The 18,122-nt window shown below is 47.5% G+C and overlaps 1 protein-coding gene across 2 annotated transcripts in view; it reads left to right on the top strand.

The window, feature by feature from the left end:
* The window catches only part of PLXNA4 (plexin A4), a 450,712-nt gene that overhangs the window by 293,179 nt on the left and 139,411 nt on the right, over positions 1–18,122 (top strand). For both annotated transcript variants that reach the window (XM_033057624.2, XM_033057622.2), the window contains exon 5: positions 798–898. In XM_033057624.2, coding sequence (XP_032913515.1) covers positions 798–898 — 101 coding nt within the window. The remainder of the gene's footprint in view (positions 1–797; positions 899–18,122) is intronic.

Raw genomic sequence — 18,122 nt, forward strand, 5'->3', positions numbered from 1 at the left:
AGTGGTTTGGCAAGGGATGAAGGGCTCCAGGGAGAGGGAAAGGCCACAGGGATGTGGACAGGGAGTGCAGCAGGCTGAGCTGTGGAGCAAACCATCCCCACCCCACTGCCATCCCCATCCCTCTGCCATCCCACTGCCATCCCACCCCACTTCCATCCCCATCCCACTGCCATCCCCACCCCACTGCCTTCCCCATCCCTCTGCCATCCCACTGCCATCCCCATCCCACTGCCATCCCCATCCAACTGCCATCCCCAACCCACTGCCATCTCCATCCCTCTGCCATCCCCATCCCACTGCCATCCCACTGCCATCCCCATCCCACTGCCATCCCACTGCCATCCCCATCCCACTGCCATCCCCACCCCACTGCCATCCAGATCTCACTGCCATCCCCACCCCACTGCCATCCCCATTCTTCTGCCATCCAGATCCCACTGCCATTCCCACCCCACTGCCATCCCACTGCCATCCCCATCCCACTGCCATCCTCATCCCTCTGCCATCCCCATCCACTGCCATCCCCATCCCTGTGCCATTCCCACCCCACTGCCATCCCCATCCCATTGCCATCCCCATCCCATTGCCATCCCCATCCCATTGCCATCCCCACCCCTCTGCTATCCACACCCCACTGCCATCCAGATCCCACTGCCACCCCACTGCCATCCCACTGCCATCCCCATCCACTGCCTGCCCTGTGGGAGGACAGGCACCAGGGGAAGGGGACAGGGTGGCTGGCATCTCCATCAAGCTGTTCTGAGCAGGCTGACAGGTTGTCTCCTTTCCTCCTGCAGCTCACCAGGGTGCCCGTGGAGTCCTGCAGCCAACACGAGACCTGCAGCGAGTGCCTGGGCTCAGGAGACCCCCACTGCGGGTGGTGTGTCCTCCACAACATGTGAGTACCTGCTGGGGGGTCCTGCCACCATCCTATCCCACCTGTCCCTTCACCTGGGACAGTCCTGCCACCATCCCAGCCCTCCTGTCCCTTCACCTGGAGGGTCCTGCCACCATCCCATCCCACCTGTCCCTTCACCTGGAGGGTCCTGTCACCATCCCAGCCCTCCTGTCCCTTCACCTGGAGGGTCCTGTCACCATCCCAGCCCTCCTGTCCCTTCACCTGGGACAGTCCTGTCACCATCCAGCCCTCCTGTCCCTTCACCTGGGACAGTCCTGTCACCATCCAGCCCCACTGTCCCTTCACCTGGCCTCCTGCCACCATCCCAGCCCTCCTGTCCTTTCACCTGGGACAGTCCTGTCACCATCCCAGCCCTCCTGTCCTTTCACCTGGGACAGTCCTGCCACCATCCCAGCCCTCCTGTCCCTTCACCTGGGGGGTCCTGCCACCATCCCATCCCTCCTGTCCCTTCACCTGGGAGGTCCTGCCACCATCTCAGCCCTCCTGTCCCTTCACCTGGAGGGTCCTGTCACCATCCCATCCCTCCTGTCCCTTCACCTGGCCTCCTGCTAGCACAAGGGGTGTCTGGAGAGGCTGTCTGGACAGTGTTAAAGGAATAAAGTGGAGATTTATTATGGATATTATTTATTATGGATAATATAATGGATAATATGGATGGGTTTATTATGGATACTTTATTAAGTATTATTTATTATGGATAATTAAATGGGTACACCTTGGGCAGTACAAGAGCCTGGCCATGGCTACACCCAAAATGGTCCCTGAGTCATAAATTTTCACACTTTTATATGTTTTTATCCATTTCCATATTGGGGTTAATTATCCAATTCCAGCTCCAAGTTCTGCAGTCCCATCCTCCCAGACTGCTCTCCTCAATTCAATGTTATTTGCACTTTTTGTATAAATTACACTTTTTATACCCAAAGCTGCAATGGTGTCCTTGGTTCTGGGGCTGGAAAAGGATTGTTGTGTGTGACTGAGCTGTGAGGAGAACTTGCTAACACTCTATATAAAGTTCAGAGCTGCACATTAATGCAATACAGAACCTGGAAAATATGAAAGCTAAAACTTAAAGCATCAAGGTAGAGGCGCAAAATTCTGTCTCAGTCCCTGGCTGAGCCAGGTACCTCCAAAATAGTCTCTGGCACTTGCTGGGGAGACACTTTGTTTAATTATGAAGGGTTTTTTTTCATAAGACAAGGGGAAAGAAAGGTGGTAGAGGCTGGACAGAGCTTCTCCCCTGCTTCACCCAGAGTTTGCAGCCTGATGAGTTTTGAATTCAACTCTCCAGCAGCTCTTCTCTGGGTCACATTTTCCTGATGGTTTCCATTCCATTCAAGGGAATTTGACCATTAGTCTTTGTCTCAGCACCTCCAGCTTTCCACTGCTGGCCTGAACCTCTCCTCTTTTGGACTTCTTGTGATCTCCATCACCTTTAGAGAGAAATCAGATCCCAGTAAACAACATGGGATCCACTCCAAGGTAGTTTTCATTGGGATCTTACGGTTTAACAGGCCAAGCAGGGGCCTCATTCCTCTCTCCCATTATTTTTGGTTTATCCTCTGCCTCACAAGGAGCACTGGATCCAGCTGTCCTCAATATTGGGTCTGGTTTTCCCTTGGGTTTTTAGTGATGCTGTTGATCTCCAAGCTGCCTCTGCAGCCTTTCCCTGAGTGACCTCCTGCTGCAGAGACCCTGGAGATCTGGCTTGGCTGAGCTGCTGGCTCTGAGGGGCAGGGAGGTCTCATTTCCAAGCCCCTCTCAGCACAGACAGTGACTGGGAAGTGCATTAGACCTGTCCAAGCTGAGGGTGGCTCTCAGGGTGCTGTCACTCTGAGCCTCACAGCATCCTTGGCAGCCCTGGAGGGTTTTTCTGATGGGCCCTGCTCTTGCAGTGTGTTGGTCTTCACCCTCTGAGTTCACCTGAATTCTTCCTGTAGAGCTGCAAACTCTCCAGGTGGAGGCAGGGATCCAGGTGAAGTGATAGACTTTGCTGCCTCTCCTTGCTGGAGCAGAAGGGAGCAAACCTGGAGCACATTCCAACCTTCTGTCAGTGCTCTGCTTCTGGCAGCTGGTGTGACCCTCATCCAAAACCACTGCAGCCTGCCTAATTTCAAATCAGATCTGGGGGATCCATCCCAAAACACGTCCAAAAATGTTCAGGAGAACCTTGGCAAACCAGTCCTGAATTGTGGTGTGGTGGGTAAGAGCCCAGGAAACTTTCATCCTGCTGACCTGAGGGTATTTCCATTTGGTGCAGAGCTGTAAAGTGTGTTCCCATCCCATCTTACCCTGCATCCATTGATTTACCAAAATATGAGTGTTGGTCTAATACCCAAACTCAACTGTGATGGACAAAAGGCTCTCTAACAATTTAAAGTTAGAAAGGGTATGTTTATTCAGCACTGGGCAGCAGTGTGAGGTAACTCCTAATACCCACTGCAAAATTACAGGCGGTCACAGAGTCTATTTATTGACAAAAGGTTCAAATAAATACATATTCATAATACCAGCCCTTCCCATCCCTGATTCCCATGGTAATTAGCTGTAATGGCAATTAAGCAGCGTGGTTGGTTCTTGAATTAAGTCTGGAGTCGTTTTTGTGGGGAGGGGTCTCAAAAGGAGGAAGTAAGGTGAGTCTTCCTCACCCTGACCTTTTCTATCAATGACAATACAAATGGCTTTTGGGGCAACTCCAGTTTTGCAAGGAATGAGTTTCTGGTTGCAATTGTTCATATTCATTTGGACCTACCTACCAGTTTCATTTTTTGGGATGAATTGCAAGCACAGCTAAGCAAACATAAATTGACAGGCAATCAATTATTGAAGTTTCAGGTAACTACCTCAAGCCCAGTTTCTTCTAACTTTTAACTAAAATCCTAATTTCTTTAAGATTATTGTTTCACCACCCTCCAGAACACTGTGTTTGCTGTCAGTGAAGGGACAGAGCACAGAGATGTGCACAGCACAGAAAGGCATGAGTTTGTTCACTGGTTGTACCACAGCAATGCTGGATATTTCATCTCCTTCCATCCAGGGTCAGTGGCAACAAACAATCAAAACATGCTGCAGTAAATCCCAAAAAAAAATAGAGAGAAGGGGCACAGACAACTGCAGAGAGTGCAGCAGCTCATCCTGAGCAGAATTGGAAATGAAACACAGGGTGATGGGTGGGGTTGGCAGATTCAACTTGGTTTAAAAAAATAATCTCTGTGCAGGCTCAGTCCTTGAGGGAGAAGTGTGGCTGGAGGCTGGACCTGGCTGATGGCAGTGTCCCCATCACTTAACCTCTGATTCCTTATCTGGAAAAGAGAAACACCTCTTATTTATGTGCCTTGCAGCAGGGTCACCGAGATTGATTCCCTGTGGGGTTTTTTTTTAAAGCACTTTGAAGGCAAATGTTGTCAAATCCTGCTTCAAGTCTGTTGCTTCCCTCCAGTTTTCCTCACAGTTAAGAAATCTGATGTTCAGTCCCAGTCTGGGAGGGGTTTTCAGTGCAGCCTCAGGTGCTCCTTTCTGAGGCTCATTTCCTCATCCTTTTGGGCAGCCCTGAGAGCAAAGCAGCAGATTACATCCCACTCAACAAATTTTGGCTGCACAGAGTAAGGACACTGGAATACCGAGTCTCCAATTAGAAATTTTTGCACATCAGAACCCCTCAAGACTTTTCCTCAAGTGGGATATATCCTCAACAACTCATTCCATAAACATTTCCCCTCCTGGCTGCTGACCCTTCCCTCTTCCCTCCCAGTCATAATCCCAGGGGATTCCCAGTGCAGGGCTGGACCCAGAGATGTGGGAGCTCGGCTAGGTGTGGGATCCAGATGTGTGGGCAAAGCCAGGATTCCCTCATCCTCCTCCAGTATAAACCATTGAGAGCAGTGGTGTGCTGGGAGACAGCTGGAAACTGCCCAAGGGGTTACAGCATCTATTTTTTTGGTCTCTTCTATGCACACCTCTCACATTTTGGGATTTTCCCTCTTCTCCATTCCCCCATTCCCAGCTACCCTCAGCTCCCAGCCCCTGGGAGGTGCAGGGACAGCTCCCCATCCATCTTCTCCCAGCAGAGCTGGGCTGGCTGTGCCGAGGGCGGCATGCCAGGGCTGGGGAATCGATTTCCACAGCTCTGCTGTCCTAACCTTACACCGAGAAACTCGAGTCCTCTGAGACACAGGGAGGCAGACAGACCCACAGACGGCTGCAGGAGAGAGGGGGAGGATTGATTGGCTTCTGCCCCGAGCAGAGGAGCTGATACAGAGCAGTCACCGGAGCTTTCCATCTCTGTATCTTCACCCCCATCTTGTCCCCCCTCCCTTTCCCAGCTCTGCTCCCTCCCGAGCTCTGCTCAAGCCTCTTTAGGCACTGATGAATCATTTACTTGGTGTAAATTGAAAATGTGGCTCTCTGGGGGAGGGAGAGGGGCTGGACCAGGCTGCAAAGCTGGCACTCGGTGCCTGCTGCAAGGTCACAGCAATGTCACCAGCCTGGACAGGGGCTGCAGAGAGGGGGGAGAGCAAAGTGAAGTTTTCTGCAACCCTGAAATGCATTCAGCACCTCCTCCTGTGTCTGATGCAGCAAAGATGCCACCCAAACCTGACCACTCTGGCAAGTTACTCCTGTCTCACCCATATCCAAGCTGCAACCACTCCCTGATTCTAGATGGGATATTTGGAAGAAATTCTTCTCTGTGAGAGTGGGGAGGCCCTGGCACAGATTGCCCAAAGGAGCTGGGGTTGCTCCATCCCTGAAAGTGTCCAAGGCCAGGTTGGATGGACTTGGAGCATCCTGGGATGATGGAAGGTGTCCCTGCCCATAGGATGACTTTGAGGGTCCCTTCCAACCAAACCATTCTATTATTCTATGCACATTGACTGGTCCATCTGCATGTGGTCACCAGACCTGCACAGCATCCCTGGGTTGTGTTTAACACCCCAGCTGCCATGAGAATGGGAATTTGGGGCAGAAAAGCAGCGTCCCTATAGGGAAGGGCAGCATTTTATTACAGGGAAATCCCCTGCTGGTGCAAAGGGAGCTGTCCCAGGCTCTGCTCTGTGACACTCCTAGATTTTGGCTTGGCTGCCTCATTTCATCCCATGCAACATCCATCTAATTCCAGGAGGAACAGCTGAACACACACAAGCTGTCCCTAAGGAGGATGCACCCCCAGGCACCAGCCTCCTTCTGCTCTGGAATCTGCCCTTGCAGGTCTGGGCACTCCTTGGCTGGCAGGTCATTAATTGCAATCAGAGAGGGAAACAATCCCATTTTCTGGGAGAACTTGTGATATTTCAAAACTTTTTTTTTTTTTCTGTTTTCCCTCCAGCTCTCAGTGGCCAATTATTTTTTTTTTAATAAGAAATGTTCTTGAAAGCTGTTCTGGAAGGGGCTGATTCCATTTAGTAATTGGAGAATGATTCATCTGGACTTCGGAAGTCCTCGTTTGGGGGTTTGATTTCAGTTTTTAGCAAATTGCTTGAGATTTCAAAATAAAAAGCCATTCTGAAAGGAAGCATTTTTTTTTTAAAATTTATTTTTTATTTTTCCATTAGAGTGAAACATTTGGGCATCTGTGATTTCTTTCTCCCCCAGAAGTCTTTAGCAGCCCTAGAGACTGAGCAAAGCAGTCAACAAGCGCTGTTGGTTTAAGGAGCTGACATTTGCTGCGGAGGGAAGAGGGATTGTTTAAGCATCTCCAGTCTGTCCTGCTTGGAGACATCAGAGCCAGGAGCTGGCTCTGCTCCCTGCACTGCTCTGCTCAGCTCTGAGGAGCTGCTCGTGTCCTCTGTGTGTCCTTCTGGCACCCAGAGCCTCCCATGGCACCTGAGCTGATCCTGCTGCTCCTGAGCCTTGGGAATAGGATCCAGTGCCTCCTGAAGGGATCCTCACCCCGTGGAAAAAGCAGGGACACAATCTGGGCCACACCAGCCACCTTCCTGGATCCCTTTTGGCTCTAGGTTAGTCAAGGGATGGCCAAAATTGCCCTCACACAATTCCTCAGGTGGAGCTGGTTGGGATTAACTGGATCCCTGCTGTTGTGAGACACCTCAGGAGCCATAGGAGAAGTTTTTGGTCTCCCAGCAAAAAAGCAGCCCTGTTCAGAGGGGTTTGATGGCATTCTCTGGCAGCAGACACCCACCCCAGTGTCTGGGAGTGACCCTCCTCATCCTCCTGCTCTCCACCTCTTCCCTTGTGTGGACAACTCACACACCCCAAAACTACAGCTCTCCTTTCTAACATCATATGAAATGGGGAAAAAAAGGATTTAAACACAAGCTGTTTTCTAGAGATCACTGTGGAGGGGGAGGGAGGTTTGTTATCCACACTCAGACTCACTGGTAGAACAGGAGAAAAAAAAAAAAAAAAAAGAAAAAAAAAAGGAAAAAGTTCCAAAGATCAGCTCGTGGTGCCTGGGCTCAGCAGGTAACCTGATGCCCTGCCTCTGGCAGAGCTCATTGATCGTCCCTGCCTTTCACTTTCTTGGTCAAAGTCTTCTGAACCACCAGAGAGTCTCAGGTAACCCCAGCTGCCTGCACAGGCTGCAACAAGACCTTTTCTTCAAGGCTCTTTTTCTTGTTTGACTTTCTGCTGTCTGAAAGCCTGTGACTCTTTCAGGCTGTTTTGTTCTTTCTTTTTCTCTTTTTTTACCTCCTTGTTTTTGCTTCCCAGTCTTTTCCTCCAGTGCTGCCTCTGTTCAGGGACCCAAGGCAGGAATTTGGGGTATCACACCCACTCCTGAGTTTCAGCAGTGAGAAATAAAGGATTTCCTGGCTCTTGTAGGAGTTTGTGATGCTATAAACCCTCAGCTGTGCCTTGTACTCCCCATGCTGTTTTGTCCCAAGGTGCAAACTGGATCCCTTCAATAAGGCAGCAATTTGGAGGTGTTTTGCACTTGCCTGGAATGATTAAAAAATCATAGAATCAGGGAATATCCTGAGCTGGAAGGGACCCCTATGGATCATCAAAGTGCAGCTCCTGACCCTGCACAGCCCCAAAAATCACAAAGAGCATTGTCCAAACCTTTGTTGAGCTCTGGCAGGGTTGGTGCCATCACCACATTCCTGGGAAGCCTCTTGCAGTGCCTGACCACCCTCTGGGTCTCACTATCATGGCTGGGGCCATTTATAGGAAAATCTTTCTGTCCTTTCCTGCCCCAACATTGTCCTGCCATGGGGCAGCTCTTGAAGCTTTCCACCTTTGGAGATTTGCCAAAGGTACTTGATAATTGCCCTGATCCTCCTGAGGATGGAGAATCCACACTGAGAACGTGGTTTCCAGCTCAAATCCTGCTTTTCCTTGGAAATCTGTGCCCCCACAACAGAGAGGAGGCTCAGAGCTCCTTCAGTTGTTAAGTTCACCACCCTGGTGTGTCTGAGGTATCTGGGGACATTTCTCACTGCAAAAAAATATTTCCAGTTCTGTGCTGCTGCATGATGGGAAGAAAAACATCAGTGCTGGGGAGGAAAGCAATTCCAGGAAAGCTGAAGCCTTGCTTTTGGTTTGAAAGTCTCCAGCAGTCAGTGGGGGCAAAGCTGGAATGAAGGAGCTCTCAGGGTGTCCTGGTTTGACTCCTCCTGGGTCACAGCTGGCCTGAGAACCCCTTCCACCTGACAGCAGGGGAAATTGGAATAATCTTCTCAAAACTGGCCTTGTCACAGAGCAATTCCCACTTTTTCCAGGCAGCTATGGGAACTGGAGTTGGTGTTTCAGAGGGAAAGAGCAGCAGGGGAGCAGCAAAGCATCCTGCCCTGAGCCCAGGGAATCTCTGATGTGCCTGCTGAGGTACTGCTAAAATACCCATCCTTTGGAATGAGGGAATAGCCCCAAATGTGACAGCTCTGCAATGCCTTTGGAATGAGGGAATAGCCCCAAATGTGACAGCTCTGCAATGCCTTTGGAATGAGGGAATAGCCCCAAATGTGACAGCTCTGCAATGCCTTTGGAATGAGGGAATAGCCCCAAAAGTGAGAGCTCTGCAATGCCTTTGGAATGAGGGAATAGCCCCAAAAGTGAGAGCTCTGCAGTGGGCTTTGGAATGAGGGAATAGCCCCAAAAGTGACAGCTCTGCAGTGGGCTTTGGAATGAGGGAATAGCCCCAAATGTGACAGCTCTGCAATCCCTTTGGAATGAGGGAATAGCCCCAAATGTGACAGCTCTGCAATGCCTTTGGAATGAGGGAATAGCCCCAAATGTGACAGCTCTGCAATGGGTTTTGGAATGAGGGAATAGCCTCAAATGTGACAGCTCTGCAGGGCCTTTGGAATGAGGGAATAGCCCCAAATGTGACAGCTCTGCAATGGGGTTTGGAATGAGGGAATAGCCCCAAATGTGACAGCTCTGCAATGCCTTTGGAATGAGGGAATAGCCCCAGATGTGACAGCCCTGAGTGGGCTTTGGAATGAGGGAATAGCCCCAAATGTGACAGCTCTGAGTGTCCTTTGGAATGAGGGAATAGCCCCAGATGTGGCAGCTCTGCAGTGGGCTTTGGAAATGAGATCAGTCTCTCAGCCCAAGTAGAAGGAGGAAATTTTTGGGGTTGGGATCATGGCTGCTGATGGTGATACAGCCCTGAGTGAATCAGAGGCTGCTGGAATTCCTGTTTCTCTACAGCCAACACTGAACCATCAATCCCCAGTGCTGGAGAACCCACCCCTGGCTGCACCCACTCCCCAGATGCCATGGTGACCCCTCTGGGAGCACTTTCCCTGCTCTGCTGAGCTGAGCAGTGCAGAGCTGTGCCCTTCACAGGTTGATTATCTCAGTGCCTGCACCTGCCTGAGGCAGCTCAGGGACAGCACTGGGCACTGTGGGCCATGAGAGGCAGGCGTGTGGTAAATGTGTTTTGCTAACAACCTTTCCTTTGATTAGCTCATTTTGCTAGAGGGCAGTGGGGAAGGGTGGGAAGATAATTAGTTTGTGCAGTGGGTTCCAGCAGAAGCTTTCTCCTCGTGCAGCCCTGTGAGTTTGGTGTCCTACTTGGGATTTGTCTCCGTCACAGGAACATTGGCAGCTCGGGTTTAGTGTTGAAGATCTCTGGGTGAAATATCTGCATATCCCACAGGAGAGGGAACATGCTGCATGGCCACCCTGGACAGCCTCAAAAATCTCAAAAATCAGGTGTGCACTGGAGCTGAGATGCAAACTTACAGGGACTGTCACACAGAAGGAATATTCCCTGACTGGAATTGTGGATGTTGACAGAGCCAGCAGGGAGATTCAGACCTCAAGAAGCAGCAAAATAAAGAATAATTCAGCTGTTTAAAACTGAGAATATAAGGAGACTTTGAATTATAGGTGGTTTTATGCACACAAGGAATTTGATTCAGTGAATCCCTGCTGTGTGCTGCAACTGGGGAACCTCAGGTGTGAAATGTTTACCTGGGGCTGACAATTATGACAGAGTCTAATTTTCTTCTGGAGGATAAGATGGGGTCCTGAGGACATCTCAAATTGCTCTAGAGCTCTGTATGTTGGCAACATGATAGAGCCTAAACCCAGTTTGGGATGTTCTTCCCTGTAAATGGGTTAACTGCACTGTCTAATGAGTGGCTTGTTTTTATTTTCTTTTGTCTTCACTCAGAGTTAGGATTAAAAACACGAAGGAGACAAATTTCTCTTGTTTGGACTTGGTTGTTTATTAAATCTTATCTAAGGTAAAAAGAGTTCTGCAACACTTGTAGCTACCAGCTAGAAGTGAGCAAAATGGAGCTGAATCCAGCTGGTTACCAGGTCTTTTAAAGCTAAACAGTCCAATAGAGAATTAATACCCATATTATTTATATTTTTAACCTAATAACTAAATATTTGTGACCCACAGTGCAGCACTAACTATCCAACTAAAAACTACTACTTGAAAGCATGAAGAAGAAGGAAGAGACAACACCCAAAACCTTCTATTTTGTTTTATACCTATTACTATATTCTAAAAAAAACCCCTTAAATTCAAAACTCTTCACCATGTGAAAACACACACTTCTATTTAACTGCACACCCATGATTTTAACTCCATCACTCAAATTTGGAGGCTTTTTCCAAGCCAAAAGCAGTGTTCTGCTGGGGTCAGTGTCTGACAGCACAGAAAGCTCAAATCTCCCAGGCTTCTCTTCCCTCTCAAATTCTCAGAACAGACAAAATTCCCTGGGTTTTGCAACATGACCACTCTCACTCCTCCTGTGAATTTGAAAATCTTGCAATGCCCTAATTTTGATGCAGCAGGGCTTGGCTGCAGGGCTGTGGCACTCAGGGAATGTGGATGGTTCAGGAACTGGGCTGTTTGCAGGGAATCTCTCTCTTTTGGGGAATCTGTGTTGCTGTCAGGTTCTCCCCGGTGCCTCTGCAGCCCATGAGCTGCCAGTGAGGGAAAATGGCACTTAAAACATCCCCAGGGTGGGGGAACATCACCCTGCACTGCCACTGCTGGCATTCCATCAACATACCTGTGACAGTCTCACAAGGGAATGGAGCAGGGGAGGATCAGGCAGAAATTCCTCCAGAAGAAAAGCACAGCAAACCTTTGGAGTGTCTTTATCCAGCCTCAGTCTCTCCCTGGATCTGCACACAGAAGTTCAGGCCATCAGAGAATTATTTGTGTGGGAAGAACCCTTCAAATATCACCTTCCACCATCCCAGGGTGCTCCAAACCCTGTCCAACCTCACCTTGGGCACTTCCAGGGATCCAGGAGCAGTCTCAGCATCTCTGGGCACCCTGTGCCAGGGTCTCCCCAGCCTCAGAGCCAGGAATTCCTTCCAAAATATCTTCTGTTGCACATTCCCCCATTCAGTGAGCTGCCACCCAATCAGTCTGTGCCACCAGCACAATCCCTATTGCTCCCACATCCCCCTGCACTCCATCCCCCAAGCAGAGTGCAGAAGTAGATGCTTTCCCCTTTCACTTATGTAGCAGGGAGATTTTAATTTTTTAATTTTTTTTTTAATTTTTTTTTATATTTTGGATACAAGGATTGAGTATTTTTGGAGCTGTCTCCACAGGTCACAGCATGAATCCTGCCAGAGCTTAGGAAGAGTTTGGGCAACACTCTCAGGCACAGGGTGGGATTTTTGGGGTGTTCAGGATTCTCTTCCAAGCAGAACTGAGGTCCTGGAGGGAGGTTCTGAGAGTCCACAGGGACTTCTGAGCTTGAAGCTGATTCTCTCATCCTGCTGTGGGGCTTTATTTTGTGGAGGATCCTCGTTACAATCTTTTCTTCCTATCCCCAGCAACATCTGCATTTCTTTAGTCTGGTGAGCAGTTCTGAGTAACCCATTGTCCTGTTTTCTCCAACATCTTCTCTTCCATTGGTTTCCACTTCAAATATGGATAAGAAGATAAGGAAAGAAACCAGGATATTCAAAGAAAACATGGTTTTCTTGCCATCCTCTGCAGGGAAGACAAAATTCCCAGTGAAGAACAGAGGTATTGGCTGAGAATTTCTCCTGCCACTGGCAAAGGGATTCCTTGTGTGGGCAAACCCACAGCAAACAGCTTGGCTGTGTCCTGGGAGGAAGCATCCACCAGGCCCTGGTGATGGAAGCAAGAACAGGTTTCTTTTCATTTCCCTCCAACATTTTCTTCCCTCCCTGGGAAGTTGCACCAGCAATTAGCACGTTTTTTTGTTGATTGTCTTGTGGCAAAAAAAATAAAAATAAAAATAAAAGTAATTAAAAAATAAAAAAAAAAAGAAAGCTGAGGAAAAGGAAGAGAAGTTGAGGCACAAAGGGATTTGAGAGGTCAGGGAAGTGGGAACTGCTGTGGGCTGAAGGACAGAGTCACTGTTGTAAGACAAGATCTGGGACAGGTTCTGGCTGGAGAAAACACATCCTGCACCCCTTGGTACACTCAGAAAGGAACATCAGCATGATCCACATGATCCACTGGTTACAGGATTTTCCTTAGGCAAGAGAGAGCAGAATTAATTTCCCTGCTCTGCCACAGTACCTTGCATGATCTTGGACAAATTACTGAGGATGGGATTTATCTCATCTGCTCCTTGGTTTCCTGTCTCTGCAGACAGTGAAGACTAGGAATTTTCTGAACGAATTCCTCCTAACTGAAGGTGCTGAAGGCAGTGGAATGAATTGCCCTGTGGAAGTGCCAGTTTCTTTTAGTAGGGACCTTAAAGGACCACATCAAGCAATGCCTGACTTAAATTGACTCCAATCCTTAACTTCCCTGTGTTTCAGCCCCTTGTTTGGAGGACAGGACTAACACTTCCTCACCTCATGAGTGGGTGTGAGATCCTAAGGCTTTAAGTATTTTGGACAATGGGTGGATTGCAGAAATCCTGTAGGGAGCTGGATGTGATGACTGCAGTAAAAAAAAATATATATATAAATATAAAGTGTATATAAAGCATGTACAAAGCATATGTAAAGCACAAAAATAATAATTTCATCTCACAAATGGCTGAGTAGGTTTTGAGATTGTTTAATTAGAGCAGAAGGACATGACAAAGTGCAAACACATTCCTTGATGATCCCAAAGAACACCCTTGTGTTAGAGCAGGGTGGCACCTGAAGGGTTAAGGCACACAGGGATGAAGCAAACCCTCCCCATCCTTGTTTCTCCCTCCCCTATCTCATTCCCAATGCCTCCTGCCCCTCTGCCCCAGGCAGTGGAGCAGATCTACATTTTAATTGAGACATGTGAAGAAAATAATCTCAGTCTAACTCAGTCTAACTTCCCATGCCTGGAAGGCTTCTCCCTTGGTAGCTTGGTGCAGGTTTTGGGGTGAGGGTGGGTTAGAGCCCCATCCAACCTGACCTGGGATGTTCCCAGGGATCCAGGGGCAGCCACAGCTTCTCTGGGCAGCCTCTGCCAGGATTTTACCACCCTCATTGTAAAACAAAATAATAATAATAATAATAATAATAAAATTCTTATATATATTCTAAATAGATCCTCGTTTAAATGCAATCCAGTTTAAAACCAGGATTAATGAATTAATGAATTAATGAATTAATGAGGGCCCTGTATTAATGGAACCCCTGTATTAATGAGTCCCCTTTATTAAGGAACCCCACTCTAATGGCTCAGAGCTGATGTGAGGACATGCCCACAACCAAACCAAACTCCTTTTGTCATTCAGACCCAGACCCCCCTACAAAGAGGTTTTGTCTGCAGATTTTCTCAGCTGCAGCTGAGGGACAGGAGCCCCCTGTGGCTCCCCAGGAGCTGGGACAGGCAGCCAGCCCCAGTTTGGAAGGGATGCCAGCCAGCCCTGCCAGGGAGCACTGGGTTATTCTGGGCAGGGCAGGAGGGCAGGGCTCTGCTCAGACAGCTCTTGGCTGCTTTGTCTGTTTGTGAGCTCTCTGATGAGGTGTTTTCAGAGCAGAGCATCCCTGAGAGGTGGCAGGGCCAGAGGTGGCCCTTCTGCTGGTGGCCCTGGCCCTTTTCCACCCAGCTCCTCTGAAGAGCAGCCAGTCAATAACAGGAGGATGATGTTGGGATGCTTGCCAAGAGCTTTAGCTCAGTGCTTTCCTCAGGGAGAAGAGAAAATACAAACATGGATACAAACAAATCAACCTTCCTCATCCTCACCCAGCCCCAGCCCTGCAAACAAGCTCACAAATAACTTCCAGTGTATGATTAGCCAAGAAAGCAGAAATGGTTTTCCATCTTGTGGCTATTGCCTCATAAAATTTATTTCCAGGAATGGTTCTGAATTTTGGGCAGGGTCTCAGTGTACCTGGACATGGTAGTGATTTTCTCTGTGGTGGGGAGATAATTTTTAGCAGAATTGTAGGGCAACAATAAATCTTTGTTCTCTGTTCCTCTCTCTGCTTTTAAGGAAAAAAAAATTCCTGACCTGAACAATTATTTCCTGGATTTATCTATCTGATAGAATATAATAGAATTACAGAATTCTAGGATGGTTGGGGTGGAAGGGACCTAAAAGATTATCCAGTCCCATCCCCTGCCATGGCAGGGACACCTTTGACCTTCCTCCTTCCACCATCCCAACCTGGCCTTGGACATTTCCAGGGATCCAGGGGCATCTGGATTAGGATCAGAAAGGGCTGATGAGAAAGGAAGGAGACCCACAGCATAAACTCATCTGTCCAATTGACAAAATATCATTTGATGGCTTCTTGAGCTGTTGAGGGGCACACCAGTCCCGTTATTGAGTGTTATACTTAATCTGCTATTGATTGGGGTGAACTGGAGAGGACAGCCTTCCCCACTTCCCCCATTCCCCAATTAAAATATAAGAGGAAAAGTAAATGCTTTGACTTTTTTTTCATTCTGCCTGGATGTTTAGGGAATTTACTGCTAATAAAAACCAACAAAACAACAAAAAAACCCCAAGCCTTAAGCGTGAAAACATGAGTAGAATGAATTATAGCAAAATCAATTAATACTAACAGTATCTATTAAATATTGCACTCTGGAGCTTTGCAGGAGTACATTGCTGCTCTGATATGATCATGACATCATTAACATAATACAAAATCAAAAAATCAATAGCTTGCTGGAGCCCAAAATTAAGGCCAAGCAGTGTTATAGCATCTTTAAATATCTGAAATAGCAACTTGTCTCTGTCATGTACAACCCATTTGCTGATGAAACATCTCTCCCAAAGTGGATGGGAATTTGTTGGCCTGCCTGTCACTCCTGCAGCTGCCCCTTTGGGGTACTTGGCATGAGGGAATCTCACATTTTCCAACACAAACAGAGCAGGAAAACTGATCAGGGTTACACTGGCATGACCCTGGAGTAGAAAATCTGATCAGGGTTGCATTGGCATGACCCTGGAGTAGAAAATCTGATCAGGGTTACATTGGCATGACCCTGGAGTAGAAAATCTGATCAGGGTTACATTGGCATGACCCTGGAGTAGAAAATCTGATCAGCCTTACCCTGGAGTAACCCTGGAGTAGAAAATCTGACCAAGGTTACCTTGGAGTGACCCTGGAGGAGTCCAGAGCAATCCCAGGGTCACTGTGCCGAGGACAGACTGACAGATGTCTGTAGGGTGGGAACATGGACTCAGTGTCTTCTCCTGCTGACTTGGGTTTCATTTTGCAGTGTTAATGTCCAGCAGGTTCTTTTCCCTGGATTATCAGGACACTTCAACTCCTCTGTTTGCATTGGGAAAAAAATAATAAAATAATAAAAAAAGCACAAATAGAGATAGAAGAGGCTTTCAGGTGGGTTGGGAGAGATTTTTGGGTAGGAAGAGACTGGTGTGGGTCTGCCAGAATCATAAAATGGTTTGGGTTGGAAGGGACTACAAAGCTCATCCAATTCCACCCCTGCCATGACAGGAACACCTTCCACTATCCCAGGTTGCTCCAAACCCCATCTAGCCTGGCCTTGGACATTTCCAGGGATCCAGGGACAGCTACAGCAGCTCTGGGCACCCTGTGCCAGGGCCTCCTCACCCTCACAATAAATTATTTTTTCTTAATATCCAACCTAAATCCACCTTCTGTCAGTTTGAAGCCTTTAGCTGGTGGCAGGAGAACATCTCCAGAGTCTCCAGTGGTGCTGGGCCATATAACAGATATTTATTGCAGGAATTAAAACAACTCCATGGAATATTATTAGGCACTGGAAGACAATTCCTCATGCTGCAAATTTATCAGGATGGAGTTTGGCTTGGGCCAGCTATGGCTCCTTCAAACAATTCCTGGGCCTGTTTGGGAATGACATGGGTCAGGGAGGGTTTCCACGAGGTGTTTTGGAAGTTAATAGAGTTTAATGACATGGCTGTGATCAGACCAGGTCATTTGGCCCCAGGATTAGAGAATATTTCCTGGCATTGTTTGATGCACTAATGGGATGTTGCCACAGCTCCCAGTTGCAGGAGGAAAATCCTGGAGGAAAGACACACACAGTTGAGATAACTGCCTAAAAATCAATGTTTTTATGGAGGTGTTTTCTCAAATGCAAAGCCAGGAACAGAGAAAATGTCTCAGTGCATTAGTTAAGAAAACAGAGTAGGAAAAGTTTGGAAGGAATAAGGAAAGCTTTTCAAAGAGCAGGAACTGTCAGAGGAAGGAAGATATTTGTTGCCAGTTAAATAAAAATTAGGCAAGGGAGAGGTTTTAAAGGTTGAAACTCATTGTCTAAAGGTGAAGTCATAACATGCCTTTATCCTTGGAAGGCAATTGGATTGGAACTTGATAAAATTCAGGTTAAAGTATCAAAAATCAATCCCAATGAATGTCCCTTTTAATCAAGGCACAGGAGAACAGGCAATCAGACAGAATTAAATATATACTTGCTCCTGTGCACAGTCTGCTTTAAATGAAGATGCTAATGGGATACACAGCCTGAAACCTCGATAAAAGGAAACTCATTTGGGGCATAAATCACCCAAGAACAATAGAGGAGGCCAAAACGATGAAGGGAAGGCTTTCATGTTAAAGAAAATGTAAAATCAAAGGAAGAAAATAAGGTCAATGTGTGCAGCAGTGACAAGGTGTCCCCAGGGAAGGGCACGGTGTTAAGGCTGCTTTATTGACCACTTGAAGGCAGTGACAGTGACAGTGACAGGCTGAGAGAAATGCAAAAGGTTGGGAGGGCAGGGAACGTGGTAATGAGAGACTTCAAGTGGCCTCGTACACAAATGTCACAACACTCAGAGCTCCTACCTGTAAACCCAGAAAAAAAAGAGACACAAATCTGGATTTATTCTTGATTCACTCCCAGATATTCAGTGCATTGCTCTGCAAGAGCGAGCACGTGGTGCTCAAATCCTGTAGAGGCAGAATAAAAGAGATAAATAAAAATTACTGTGGAGTTGAGTTTCAAAGTGGAAACAAAATAAAATTGAGTAGCTTGCTAAAAGGAGTAGATAGAGTAAAAATAAAAGGTGGAGTGCCTCACAGTATCCTGGGTAAAAACTTCATGTAAGAGGCTTGTGAAGGTATATGACCTATGAAAAAAAGACCTAAAGATAGTAAAAGTGAATGAAAAAAGAATTAAAATACCTACTTAAATGGCAAAGTCAAGAGGCATTATTTAAAATTAGAAGTTGCACTCAGTGGAAGAAAAAAAAATAATAATAAAAAGATCACTAACTCTGGGGTGTGAACTGCAAAACAATCATCAGGCAGCCCACATAGGAAACACATTGGCAACCTCATGAAAAGAACTGATTAAAATTTAACGAGGTTCCCCCGGAAGTTTATTTTCCAAAGGGCACAAGCTGTGTGAAGTGGCTGCTGCACAGGGCTCAGCAAAAAAATGCTTTTACAGCAT

Source organism: Catharus ustulatus, chromosome 4, assembly GCF_009819885.2.
Source record: "Catharus ustulatus isolate bCatUst1 chromosome 4, bCatUst1.pri.v2, whole genome shotgun sequence".
Lineage (NCBI taxonomy): Eukaryota > Metazoa > Chordata > Aves > Passeriformes > Turdidae > Catharus > Catharus ustulatus.